Genomic DNA, 14,226 nt, shown 5'->3' with positions numbered 1-14,226 from the left:
GTCACTGACCCCCACTGGGCTGGGAGGCCCGCTGCAGGCTGCCAGCTTCAGGGGACTAGCAAATAACCAGCTGGGCACAAAAAAGCAACCGGTTTCCTGCATCGCAGCAGGGACGAGGGTCCTCACCAGCAGCGCAGCGCAGAAGAACCCCGAGCTTTGTGGGAAATCCAGATCCAAACTTTGCAGGTGGCACTTGTGTCTAAAACCGACTCGCCCGGACCCGAGACGGACGTGAGGAATCACAGAATACAAGAACTGGAAGGGACCTCAAGAGGTCATTGAGTCCAGTCCTCACGGCAGGACCCAGTACCATCTCTAGACCATCCCTGACAGGTGTCTGTCCAACCTGCTCTTCAATATCTCCAGAGATGGAGAATCCACGACCTCCCTGGGCAATTTATTCCCGTGTTTCACCACCCTGACAGTTGGGAAGTTTTTCCTAATGTCCAACCTCAACCTCCCTTGCTGCAATTTAAGCCCATTGTTCCTTGTCCTGTCCTCAGAGACCAAGGAGAACAATTCCCCCCCCCCCCCCCTGTGATGCCCTTTTAGATTCCTCGATCCCTAAGAATGCTCAAGTCCCCAGCTGACCTTTGGACCACGGCCCCGTCCTGGGCGCGGGGGTTTGGGGAAATAACTGGTGGCCATGCTGCTAAGTGTGTTCTGCCGAGTCAAACCGCTGGGAGAACCTGTCCTGGAGCCTTGCGTGGCACATGGGAGAGAGAGGAGTTAGAGTCGAGGAGCTGTTCCCCACTGCGTGAGAGGCAGTGAAGATTGCAGTGCCGCTGTTCCAGGGGACACGGGGCTAGCTCCCTCCTAATGCGGCAGTTAAATCAAAGGGGGGCACTTCCCATCCTCCTTCCTCTGGCAGATTGCCCAGGAGCCGTGTGGCGACAGCACCGTGTGGCAGGAAGTGCGTTCCTCCTGCCTGCTGGGGCGTCGGGATCAGGTTTGCATGCACTTACGCACGTCTCTCCTGGAGCCGTTCGTGGGATGGCACCGTGCCCTCCGCCTCTGGAGCAGCACTTCCAGGGGTGGCGTGAGGATCCATCCATCGACGCTTCTGAGCTGCTGGGATCGGTGCATTGGCTGAGCAGCATGGAAAAGTCTCCGGGAAAGTATCGTGAAGGCTGAGACGCGAGGCGGGGGAAGGAGATCGGGCCCGCTTCGGTTGGTGGCCGAAAACAAGCTTTCGAGCCCCTCGGAGGTGAGGAAAGAGATCGAAGGGCTTGAACCTTCTCTCACCGACAGAGGTCAGGTCAATCAGAGAGGCTCCGTCTGCCTCCATGTCTCCCTCATCTCCTGGGAGCAACATGGCTGCCACACCACAGCAAACCCCCATGAAGTGTGAGTAACACAAGGCCTCCTCTTTGCCCTGCACTTGCTGTTAAATCATAGGGGGTGAGTGGGCTGAGACCCTCTCTCTCCCCCCAAGGCTCACTGGAAATGTATCTGGTTTGAAGGAAAGTGAGGTGAGATAATCGGTGATGGGGGCGGGGGGGGTGAAAACAATGCGCAAGCATAGCTGTTCCGGGTAGTGGTGAGAAGGGTCATTGCAAAGACCTGATGCATCGTTCAGATGACATGAGAGGACACAGGAAAGTGCTCAGCAGTCGAATTGCAGCTCTGGAGTCAATTCATGGAGTGTTACATCATGCCTCAAAGCACCCGGCAGCTCTGAACGAGGCGTGTTCACGGGCGTCCGCCAAAGCAGCGGATTCGGAGGAATCTGTCTGACGTCCAAATGTTGCGTAAGACGAGCAATAGGTCTGACCGGCAACTGTCAGCTGATGAAACTTCTGTGCAGTGCTCTGGCACAATGAGTTCACTGCCAAGAGATGAATATTGGCCGTGAAATCGGAATTAAAAAACCCCCCAATAGGACAGGTTGGGGAGGGGAGTAGAGGGACGTGTCAGAGAACTTTTTGTATAATTTGATTCGTCATAGCTGGCATTTATGTAACTGACCTATCATTTTAAGTTAAAACTGACTAGAAATTTGAGAGGCCAAAATTTGAGGTGCTAAACTTTGAGAGGCCCGATCTTGCTTCCCGTCAAACCAATGGCGAATCCCTCACAAACTCCGGCGGGATGCATCGGGGATTTTTATCACGCACAGTACAAAATCAAGACTTTCAGAAGTGACAGCTGATTCTGGGCGGGAGGGGCGTTGTTATTCAGTGAGGAATAATACCAAGCACCAAGTCACTCCCTGAGAAGGTGTCTAAAATCAGGCTGATCGCTAGTCACTACTGCTAGGTTCACCCCAAAGCCCTCAAGGCGAAAGAACTTGAGTGGTGCACACCCAACAGGGCTGAGGTAGGAACTAGGGATTTAAAATCCTCTTGTATTAGTGAATGGGTTAAATGTTAAGTTTAACTGGTTAACTGATTTAAAAGGGGTGGGGAGGGGGTGCAACTATTCCAGGCCGGCTGCACTGGAGTGGCCACCTCACCTGTCATGGGTGGGCTGGAGTGGCCCCTCATCGTGCGTCGAGGCTGCTTCAACTTGGCTGCTTCCAGACATGGAAGGCTGGTGGGACTGCTCCCTGGGTACCAGTTAACCATTACCCGGGTAACTGGTTAACTGGTTACCTGTTAACATCCCCAATATGAACACAGCTCTCCTGCAGTGTAGAAAGCCATTGTCAGGCCTGCTGGGAGCCGCAGCCCGAGGGCAGAGCCTCTACAGATGGCTACCGTTGGCTAGCATTCAGGAGAGAACGCTTACGCATGCCCAGGGTCTGCGACAGTGGGAATTCCACCCGGGAGAAGGTTATGGCAGTACGAGCTGCCGACAGCCCCATGCTACCTGTGACGGACCTCCCCTCCCCCCCATGCTTTATGAAAGGGACTTATGGACATGAATATTCATAACTCAAAGGTGCTTTGAGCAAATGATGTCATGTAACCCATCAGTATTCATGTCATGATCCGCTGGTTCTGTTTATCTGACTTCGATGTGTGTAAAATTAGACTAGGAAGTGGGGAATACTTTGTGGGGTTTAAATGTGTGAATGAGAGGCAAACGCCCTCGTGTCTTGATAAGCAATTGTTAAACACTCTCTCTTGTCCGTAAGTCTGGGCACTGGTTGGTAGGGAGTGGCCTCAGTTCCTTAAAAAGGAATAGGAAAGCAGGGGCCTGGGTCTTTTGGCTGGGCTGCACCTGAAGGAAGGAGCCGAAGACCCCAGGGTAATATGGAGGGGCAGCTGGAAAAGAGGTTTTAGAGGGAGTTTGAAAAAGTTTGTCCTGAGGTTTCAGTGGCGAATTAGCTATGTGGTTTTGTTTCTTTTGATTTGTAACCTACGTTGCTCTGCCTGTTCTCACCTATTACCACTCAGATCCGACTGCCTGTATTTAAGAAAATCAATTTTATTTGCTATCAAGTGCAGTGTAAATAATTGTTACCGGGGGGGGGGGGGGGGAGCAACCAGCATGCACATTCCCCCTTTCATGGCTAAAGGGGCTCACCCAGATAATTCACTGGGGGGTTGATCCCATCTGGGAAGGGATACCCCAGGAAGCTGGGCCCAAAACTGCATTCTCCTCGGACCTGAAGAGGTTCAGTATCTGTACTGCCTCTCAAGGAGGAGGGAAGAGCAGGGATCTCAGCTTGGGGCCTTGGCTGGGGGAGACCAGCAGAGCTGGCCCAGCAGAACTGGGCACCGAGAAGGCCCAGAGAGCAGGAAGGCGAGTGGCAGTGGCCGTGGTCTTCTTTGACTGCCCCTCGTCTCACCACCATCCTCGAATGCAGTGGCACTAGCTTGGGAGAGGTCATAGCCAGGGCAGCCTTCACTATCATGACCCCATTTGGACAAGCCTCCTCCTGTCCATGAGCAAAGCTTCCCTTCATGTCAGTTGGGGCAAACTCAAGGAGCCTGTTGTGTGGATGAGCCAGTAGAACATTAACTAGAGCGCCAGGAACTCTGGGTGTTGTTTGAAGTTCTGCCACCGCAGCATGGACTTGGCATGTCTCTCCGCCCTCTTCGTTAAGGGAGGCAGTGTAGCCTACTGAGTACAACCTTAGGTTGGGAATTGGGAGCCTGGGTTCTAGCTTCAGTTATACCACCAGTGCATTGGAGGGCCTGGGCAAGTCATTCCATTCTCTGAGAGCTAACGATAGTGCTTGTTTTCTTTGAGAAGTGTTAAGGGCTGGTCTGTACTTACCTGGAAGGTTGAACTCCAGCTACGATAACGACATAGCTGGAGTCGACGTATTTTAATTCGACCTTCAGCGCCGCCTCCGCAGTGGGAGAAACGTTCCCATCAACTTCCCTTACTTCTCACAAGGAGTAGAAGTTCTGGTGTCAAGAGGGGTGCCCTCAGCATCCTATTTAGCGGGTCTTTACTATACCAGCTAAATCAAACTCTAGAAGATCAACTGCCGCATCATCGATCTTCCAGAAAGTGAACTCTTTTTGGGGGGTAACCATGCCTACCTCGCTTGGGGCCATGAGGATAAACGGATGTTTGTGGCATGCTTGAAAACCCCCGGAATCTTGTTGTTTTGTTGACTTATGGTCAACGTCGTCCTCAAAATGCTGTTTTCTCATCAATATTTCTTCATTAGGAGTAATGATTTTTCCACATCCGTTGCCAGCCAATTCAAAACCGACTCAAAGCAGGATGTGTCACGAATCTCTAAAACACAGTTGCTGGAGAGCGCCTAAGCAGAGATGATTAGGAAAATAGCACTGGAGACCATATCGGGGTATTGAGGATGCCAGGGGAGCTTTTAGCTTGATATTTGGTCCAATGTATTTGCATATGAACAGTTCTGTAGCACACTCGGGCGAAGGCAAGGTACACGATTTCTTCTCATTTATTGTGTCCCAGAAGCAATGAAAACCAGAGAGGACGTTGGGTTGATTGAGGGAAATTTAAGTGTAATCAATAAGCATCCGGGGGTATCACCTTGTTTTGAGTAGCGGGTGGTGTACTCTACGGTAACTGGACATTTCTTTGAATGCAGGAATTGAAAGCCTTTGGTAGGTGACGGGTCAGGTGTTTTCTACCTCATTATTATTATTACTATTTATATTGTTTTGGCTGAGTACTGTACCCACAGTGAGAGTCTGTCCCTGCCTCAGAGAACTTCCAGTCTGCCTAGAGAAGACAGGCACATGAAGCATTATCTCCGTTTTGCAGAAGGGAAACGGATCTGCAGAGATATTGGTCCAAGAACGTGAGGTCGCCTTGGCAGAACTGCTATGGCTAGCGATAGACAACAAGAGGTCCTGTTTAAAAGAGGCATCACGTCTTGGGTTGGTTGATCATGGTGACTGCTCACCGCTGTGTGTTCTCTCATTCCTCTTGGCCAAACGAAGAGTCTTCCCATAATGGCAGAAGAGGAAGACCGGGACCCGTGGGGTCTCCTCCCCCAGCTCTATCAGGTTGTGGAGGGAGGGGGAGAAAGCAGTAGCAGTAGGAACAGGGGATGAGGCTTAGTTGGGGCTTCCCCACCCTCCCAATCATAGTGCACCGGTGCTTTGTATAACAGAGAGCTCATTTGGGTACAGAAGCAAAGGCTGGTTCTGTTGCTCTCCACTAGTTTCCTGGTGGTTCTCCGACAAACTTGTCAGCCATGGTGGCATCTGCCATTGGCAGCCCCTCAGAGAACCCGCAATGGGCATAGACTCAGCTGCCCTTCTTCCATCCTCAAAAGCTGTTCCCTCCAGGTAAAGGCCCATTAGTAGGGCAGCATGGGAGGAGCATACCCTGATGGTGCTGCCCCTGTTCCATGCACGAGTGGCCACCGATACAACCCATCCTAGCGGCGTTGGGGGAAAGGAAGTGAGGAGTGGGGGAGAAAACGGTGACTTTGCAAAGTTCCATCGCGGTGAAGTTTAATATTAGACCTGTCTGTGGCTTGGTCACTGTAAGAAGCAACTGGGTCATGTTGTTCTGCGCTGCTGTTGTAATACGCCCGCCCACTCTTTTCCTCGCAGGTTATTTTTGTAATCTTTGTGTGCAATCTGTTGGTTCTCCACGTTTTGCATATCCAGGTCAGTGCTACTATTTGGACTCTAGTATAGAGATTACTTGGTCTGATGCTAACAGTGGGCGGATATCGAGAAAGGAAACATAGGGTCTTTAGCTGATGTGAATCTAGACACCCAAGTGTGCACAATTAGCGATGGCCATGTGTGATTGGCCCGCAGGAAAAGTATAGCTTTGTTCTTTGCAGCAACGGTGGTAGATACGCATGATCTGTCACATGGGTTGATCTTTAATTCTTGTAGTCTGATTGTACCATCGAGATTTCAGCAAAAACAGGCCATATGTTGAATGGTATTCAGCACCTGCCATTCCATTGATTTCCCAAGGGCTACTGCTTTCGTCAAAAGCAGCCAGTGTTTTCAGACAGGGAAGCCTAGAGCTGAGATCCTGAATCTGTATTTAGGCACATAACTAACCAGAAGTATCTGGTTTCAGAGGGGGTTCAGAAGTATTCAGCAACCCACAAATCCTGAAAATTTGATAAATTATTATTCCCCTTTATTTGGCACTGGTGAGGCCACATCTGGAGTACTGTGTCCAGTTCTGGACCCCGAACTACACAAAAGATGTGGATGCATTGGAGAGGGTCCAATTGAGAGCAACCAAAATGATGAGGGGGCTGGAGCACAAGACTTACAAGGAGAGGCTGAGGAATTTGGGCTTATTTACCTCATTATTATGAGAAAAGTGAGGGGGGATTTGAGAGCAGCCTTCAGCTTCCTGAAGGGGGGTTCCAAAGAGGATGGCGAGAGGCTGTTCTCAGTGGGGGCAGATGACAGAATGAGGAGCAATGGTCTCAAGTCGCAGTGGGGGAGGTCTAGGTTGGAGATTAGGGCAAACTATTTCCCTAGGCGGGTGGTGAAGCACTGGGATGGGTTCCCTAGGGAGGGGGTGGAATCTCCATCCCTAGAGGTGTTTCAGTCCCAGCTTGACCAAGCCCTGGCTGGGATGATTGAGTTGGGTTGGTCCTTCTTTGGGCAGGGGCTGGTCTCAATGACTCCAAAGGTCTCTGCCAGCCCTGGGATTCTGTGATTCTATGAAAATCAAGGCACTTCTATTGACTTATATGTCTCAGTATAGATCAACCGCCATCTTTAGGTTCCCAGAATTGAAAGTTTTGGCTTAAGTGACTTACTCGCCCGGCTACCAACAGGAGAGCTGGGATCAGACCTTCCATCTCCTGATTCCCAGCATACAGCCTGTGTGTTGGACCTCATGCAGCTATCCCGCAGCATTACGGGTTGCACACCTGTATATGAAAAAGTCTTTTGGCCCTTCAGCTGGGTCATGTGACTGGTTCCAGGGGCACCCTCTCGCTGTAGCCATGGGTAAAAGCTGGCCCTGCCAGTAAATTAAGATAGATTAGGCTCTGCTAGTACTTAGGTGGGAATTTCTGTGGTAAAACCCTAAGGGTATGTCTACACTTGCACCCTCTTTCGAGAGAGGGATGCAAATGAAGACATTCAAAATTGCAAATAAAGTCGGTATTTAAATATCCTGCGCTTCATTTGCATATTTGCGTTGTGGCGCTATTTTGAAATAACAGATGGTGTTAAGACACGGTTATTTCGAGAGAAAAGCCGTCTCTCGAAATAACCCTTATTCCTCAAACAGTGAGATGTACCAGTTATTTTGAGAGAAGGGTTTTCTCTCAAAATAACCGCGTCTTAACAGCGTCTGTTATTTCGAAATAGCGCTATTTCGAAATAGCACCATAACGTCAATATGCAAATGAAGCACGGGATTTTTAAATCTCGGCTTCATTTGCAATTTCGAATGTCTTCATTTGCCTTCCTCTCTCAAAAGAGGGTGCAAATATAGACATACTCTAAAGCTCTTTGGGCCCGAGAGAGCTAGAACAGCAGAAGTCCTGGCAGAAAACCTTCCAAACAACCACGGTCGCCCCTGGAATAGTGACGTGAGAGCCCGGGTTCAAATCTCTGCACCAGTGTAGGCAGGTTGGGGATTTGAATCCAGGTGTCCCCGACATGGGTGAGTGCTCTAACCACGGGGGGATGGGAGTTGACGTGGGTTGGGAGTCTAGTTCCAGGGCAGGGTTGATGGCTATGAATCCTGAACAGAGGCAGGTGTGTAAGGGGACCAAAGAGAGACCCCTGAGTCATTCTTGAGGATCAGGGTTTAGCCCTCTCCTTGGTTTTTAGGCAGCCCTCCACTGAGCATGCTGGCGTCTGCGTCCCAGTCGGAGGTGCCTGACACCCCTAAGGGGCTAAGGACTCCTCTGGGAAGCCAAGTGTCCATCTTAGCTCGCTCCCTTTGTGGAGCTTGCCCAAAGTTCACACGAGTCAGATGAGAGAGGACCCCAGATTTCCTGCCTCCCCCTCCAGAGCCCTGACTGGAAAAGCGTCCTGCAAAGAGCTTTCTGCAGGTGACGGAAGTGATACACTTCGCACAGGGAGGACAGATATTCAAGTGCATGGGCTCCTCGTGTTAATGTGAGTCCAAATGCCTCATAAAAATGATACCGGATGATCAGAGAACTGTGCCCAGGGGAGGTGAAATTCCCCTGGAGAACATTCCCTCTGCAAGCGCAGTGTGTGCAGTAATACGCTAATGGCTTTCAATGTCGTGGGCTAGAGAGAGAGAGATCTTACCGGCCCCCGACGTCGCTGCATATTACAGCAGCGCGGCGCAAGCACTTTGGTGGAGACCACCGCGCAGTCCTGGCTTTGTCCGCCCAGCGACAGGAGCTGAAAGACCTCGTAGTGCAGCTAGTCGGTTTTGCCTGTCTCCTTGCTGCAGACGCGGCTCTGTGGCCCTCCCTATTAGGGAACTTTCTAGCACTCAGAGCACCCTAGCGCAGGGGTTTTCGAACAATGGGTCGCGCCCCAGCGCTGGGTGGTGGGGTGTCAGGCACTGGGGCTCAGTGCTGCCGGAGGATCAGGGGAGCAGTGGGGGGGGCTGAAGCAACTCCCTGCCTGTCCTGCCACCGCAGACTGTGCTGCACCCCAGAAGCGGTTGTAGCAGGCCTAGTTCCTAGGTGGGGGGAGAGCGCAGGGCTCCGTGCACTGCCCCTGCCCGGAGCACTAACTCCACACTCCCATTGGCTGGGACCTGCTGCTGGCTGCTTCTGGGGGCAGCCTGCTCTGCGGTGCCAGGAGAGGCAGGAAGCTGCCTTAGCCCTCCCCTCTTTCCTGGACCACTGACTGGGAGCCGTTCAAGGTAAGCCCCTCCTGCCCCAGCCCTGCCCCCCAAATCTGGAGCCCCCTCCTGCGCCCCAAAGCCCCACCCCGGAACCTCCACTCCAGTCACAGGATGTGGGGTCGCGGCACCAACAGTTTTCTTCAACGGGGTCCTGAGAAAAACGCTGGGCTAACTGACTCCTCTCCCAATAAGGAACGTCCCCGGAAGCATAGCGAAGTCGTTAGAGCGAGGGGCTGTGAATCAGGGTACCAAGAGTGAATGAGACACAAAGCCAAGCTTTAAACCAAAAAAAAATCTATTTCTTCGCCCCAGCTGGGCTTCCCTTTGTGCTCCTAGCTGCTCTCTTCCACAGAGAACATAAGAACGGTCAGACTGGGTCAGGCCAAAGGTGCATCCAGCCCAGTGTCCTGTCTGCCCACAGTGGCCACTGCCAGGAGCCCCAGAGGGAGTGAACAGAGCAGGGAATCATCCATCGATCCCTCCCCTGTCACCAGTCCCAGCCTCTGACAAACAGAGGCTGGAGACACCATTCCTACTCATCCTGGCTAATAGCCATTGATGGACCTAACCTCCAGGAATTTATCTAGTTCTTTTTTGAACCTTGTTAAAGTCCTGGCCTTCACAACATCCTCTGGCAAGGAGTTCCACAGGTTGACTGTGCGCTGCATGAAGATAAACGTCCTTTTGTTTGTTTTAAACATGCTGCCTATTATCTAGTTGCTCAGACCTCAAGCTCTCGGCAGCAGTCTGTGTTATGTGTCTCATACAGTGCCAAGTGCGCAGATGCCACTTCACAGACAAGAATGATTTGGGCTCCTCTGCAGGCTCGTAAGAGATCTCAACCATCGCCTTACCTCTTCTCCTGAAGGATCTTAAAGTGCCTTCCATGCGTTATACTCCAGAATCCCTTTGCTTGCTACAGAAATGCTCTTGCCGTACACGGCAGCTGTTCCCGTGCACACGTTTGGGATGGGCAGTGAAGGAGCTGTAAATGCTGGGGTCGTCATGTCGTCGTCTGTTCCATTGCACAGCAGCAGAAAGTTCAAACCCCCCGGACAATCGAACAGGCTGATTTTTGGATTAATCTTTACAATTATTTTTAAAACAGATAACACACAATCCTTTAAATCAGTGCACGTTCCGTAGCCTGGCCCTTATGGGAAAAGACATCATTAAAGTCTATGGGTACGTCTAGACTACAGAGTTTTGTCGACAGATACTGTCGACAAAGCTTCTGTCGACAAAGAGCGTCTACACTACATTCAGTTCTGTCGACAAAGCAAGCTGCTTTGTCAACATGGCAGTGTAGACGCAAGGACAGTTTACATGTAATAACACCTTCTGTCGACAGAACTCTGTCGACAGAAGGCGTTATGCCTCGTAAAATGAGGTTTACCAGCGTCGACAAAACTGCTGAGTTCTGTCGACGTTATGTCGATAGAACTCAGCGGTAGTGTAGACGCAGGTATAGTTTTGTCGACAAAAGTCCACTTTTGTCGACAAAACTCTGTAGTCTAGACACACCCCAAGTGTGGTACCTTTTCAGGGCCTTGAACAGCTAGCTACTGGCTCTTCTTGCTCTCTTTTCATAGCCTTCACCTCCCTAGCAACCTGCCAAGTCCCAGATGTGCGATGCAGCTGTTATTCCACTGTTCGCTTCTGCTCCCCCACCCCATCTGTCTGTCTGTCGTCTCTTGTCTTGTATTTAAATTGGAAGTCTTTTGGCACCGAGAGCATGGTTTTGTTCGGTGTCTGTACATCACCTAGCACCACGTTGTCCTGACCCATGACTGGGTGGCTGGTAATAAAAAGGATAAATAATTATGTCTGACAAGACTAAAAAGAAGGGACATTGAAATTATTCCTGCAGTCTTGGTCTACACTAGGACTTTATTTCAAAGTATCCCCTCCCCCCAGGTCGAATTTATATGTGGCGTGTCCAAACCCATTATTTCGAAATAACCAGCTGTGGAATTCAGTATCTGGAGTCCTGCTTTTCCTCAGGAGTAACGCTAATTCCAAAATAGATGTTTCAAAATAGCCGTTGTGTGGACGTGCCGGTGCCGCTCTTTCGAAATAACGGCTCCCCGGAGTTATTCAAACGAATGACTCCCCAGTGCTTCCTGGGGCTCTAATGTCCAAGGTGGCACGTCCACATTCACGGAGCCTGCTTCAGACTCATTTCCAGACTTCCCCGTAGCGTGGACATGCCAGTTGGATTTTGTTAAATTGGGAGTTATTAAATCAAATGTAGTTATTTCAAAATCGTTTCCTAATGTAGACGTGGCTGCGGTAAACTAGGGTGTGCTCGTGAAATCGCCTTCTTTAGGGAGGTGGAAACCAAAGCTGCTGTAAATTAGCATGACCACAGAGCAAATGTGAAAAAAACAGGCCACTTTTATGTGTGGCAGGGAGACATAGTTGTCTGTTTAGGACAAAGCCCCTAATATCGGGATGGTCTCAGTTCTATCGGCATGTCTGGTCACCCTACTGTAAGTGATTTATTGCTCTGTCAATTCTGCTGGTTTTCACTAGCTGGGAACCTGGTACTCTCTCTGCTCCATAATTCTGCAGGTCTGAGGTAAATCATTTTCTACACTGACTGCTAGTGGGGTGGGACACCAGCAATCGGTCGCGTGGAACATCAGAGCGGGACTGAGCAGCGGGTGCCTCTCGGAGCGGTGCTTTCCACTCACTGCATTGAGTATCTTCCCCTTGGCATGTTCTGTGCATAGGCTTCTTTTCAGAAGGGCACTTCCTCCTAAGCCCAGCTACTTTCCTCAGCCTCCCTCCCACCAAACATTTCAGCTTCAGCCTCTCCCAGCCTGCTCCGTGATCCAGGCCTGCCCCGCATTGTCTCTGTGCCCGGTGGTGTCTGTGTCGGTAGCACTGTCAGCCCGCAGTGAGAGATTGGTGTCGCAAACTTGGCAGCCCTTCAGTCCTTAATGTCTTTTCCGAGCTCCACAATAGCAATACTGCTCTAGGTCACTCACGGAGACCACCAAGCAGCTTCTCATAGGGGACAACGTCCGTCCCCATTGGTATGGGCTGCAGTAGAGCTGATGACGTATGAGTGAAAGGCACCAATGCCTGGGGCCTAGCCCCAGAGCTGTCTGGGGTCTGGCTACACTAGACCAGGCAGGTCAGCTTAAGGTACGCAACTCCAGCTACGCAAAATACGTCGCTGGAGTCGGCTTACCTTAAGCCAAGCCTTGGCAGCATCCACACAGCGGGAGGCCAATGGGAGCAAACGCTCCTGTTGGCTTCCCTTACTCCTCGCCAGAGGAGGAGTACCTGATGCCGGTGGGAGTTGCTCTCAGCGTTCGATTTAGGGGGTGTAGACTAGACCCGCTAAATGGAACGCCAGAAGATCGACCTCCGGACTGTCGATCCTCTGCTAAGTAAGGACGTGCCTTGAATGTGCAAATCTGGAGCCAGCCCTCCTCCTAGTGATTGTTCTTTGTGAGTGAGGGTGGGAATTGTACTTGGTGATGTTGTGACATTCTGGACCTCGAGAGCACCCTTACACCCCCGTATGCACCTGTGTGAGATAACGGTGATGTCTCTTCTCTCCCCTACCTCCCCCAGGCCGCTGTGCCCGCTGTGGCGAGAATGTTGTCGGGGAAGGCACCGGGTGCACCGCCATGGACCAAGTGTTCCACGTGGAATGTTTTACCTGCATGACCTGTGGTAACAAGCTCCGAGGCCAGCCTTTCTATGCGGTGGAGAAGAAAGCGTACTGCGAACCCTGCTACATTGTAAGTGCCGAAGCTCGTTTTCACCCTACATGCAAACCTTCCCAGATCAGACACCCGCTGATGCTCCCTCCCTGCTTTACACTGCGGCGTTGTTAAAAGTGAGCTACTCAGTTTGGATCGAGTAAGAACAGCCCCACCCACGATACTCCAAAAAAGTGTATTTAAGCCCTTTCCCTTCCTGCCCATGATTTCTGGTTTCCAGCCAAGTCTTGACACAAATGTGCCAAATCAGAAAGACTTTTTTGTTGTGATAATCTAAGCCTGGCTGTGAACAGAAATAACAGCACTCTTAGGAGAAAGCCCTGTTCCCAAAAGCTTCCCACTGTCAGAAACTTGATTCTGAAGTCTGTGCGTAAGCAAAACTCCCACTGAAGGAGAGATTAGACTGAAGAATCGGGATGTAACTTTGCAATCCAACAGGAAGATAAAAGCCACTGAATAGCATCCACACTTTAAGCCCCCTCCACTGCCCTCTGAAAACAGTAGGAGCCCATCCATTCATTTCACGGGCCTTTGAATCCAGATGCCTTTTGAAGCTCACCCCTTCTTTTGAATATAATAATGGAGGATTGATTCGGCCTTATTTACGGTGATTGTGGCGGACGGTCCCCTATTAATTGGCTCTCAGAAATGAAATGATTTTTTTGGATCGAATACGTGCGTTAAAAAGCATTTATCCTTTTGATGGCGGCATTAAAATCAACAGTCGCCTGTCGTTAAAGAACCAGCAGTTACCATGCCCTGGTATTTTGGCATTTGGGTGCAAAAAATTGTTCCAATCCCCGCTTTTAGAATAAGTAAAGCAGCAGAATATCGCTGAAAATGAGTGGGTTTTGTGTAGATCTCGCTCTAATTCCTAGAACCCTTTCTGTCCACGCTGGGTTTTGTCAACTAGTGCTCAGTTTATTCGCACCTGATTCCAAGGGGAGGCTTACAGCCATGATAACTAAGCCTCCAACTTCCCGTTTTCTTTGCAAGCTTCCCAGCCAATCCTGCAGGGCATTGAGTGGGTGTCAGGAAGAAATGAGGGTTGAGCAGCTCCCAAAATCAGGGAGTCCCATTTGTTACTTGCTCAAAAGCTTTAATTCCTTGGTGTCGTTCTTTCGTCACTTTTTATTGGTTATTATCATTACGACTTCCGAGCTTGGTAACCATGCCTCATTATTTCTTGCGATGGCTACAGGTCCTTTGCAGGGAGATTATTGCTGAAATGTTGAATGTAATTATGGAGGATTGACTCGGCCTTATTTCCGGTGGCTGTGGAAGACGGTCTCTGTTAATTGTCTCTTAGAAAAGAAATGACTTT

The 14,226-nt window shown here is 50.5% G+C and overlaps 1 protein-coding gene across 6 annotated transcripts in view; it reads left to right on the top strand.

The window, feature by feature from the left end:
- Nucleotides 1–14,226, top strand: part of LPP (LIM domain containing preferred translocation partner in lipoma) — a 558,558-nt gene that overhangs the window by 468,870 nt on the left and 75,462 nt on the right. For all 6 annotated transcript variants that reach the window (XM_075938236.2, XM_075938238.2, XM_075938235.2 and 3 more), the window contains one exon: nt 12,751–12,920. In XM_075938236.2, the coding sequence (XP_075794351.2) occupies nt 12,751–12,920 (170 nt within the window). The remainder of the gene's footprint in view (nt 1–12,750; nt 12,921–14,226) is intronic.

The sequence above is a fragment of the Pelodiscus sinensis genome, chromosome 10 (genome assembly GCF_052426305.1).
Source record: "Pelodiscus sinensis isolate ZL-2025 chromosome 10, ASM5242630v1, whole genome shotgun sequence".
NCBI classification, from domain to species: Eukaryota; Metazoa; Chordata; order Testudines; family Trionychidae; genus Pelodiscus; species Pelodiscus sinensis.
This window is presented reverse-complemented; position numbering and strand designations above follow the sequence as displayed.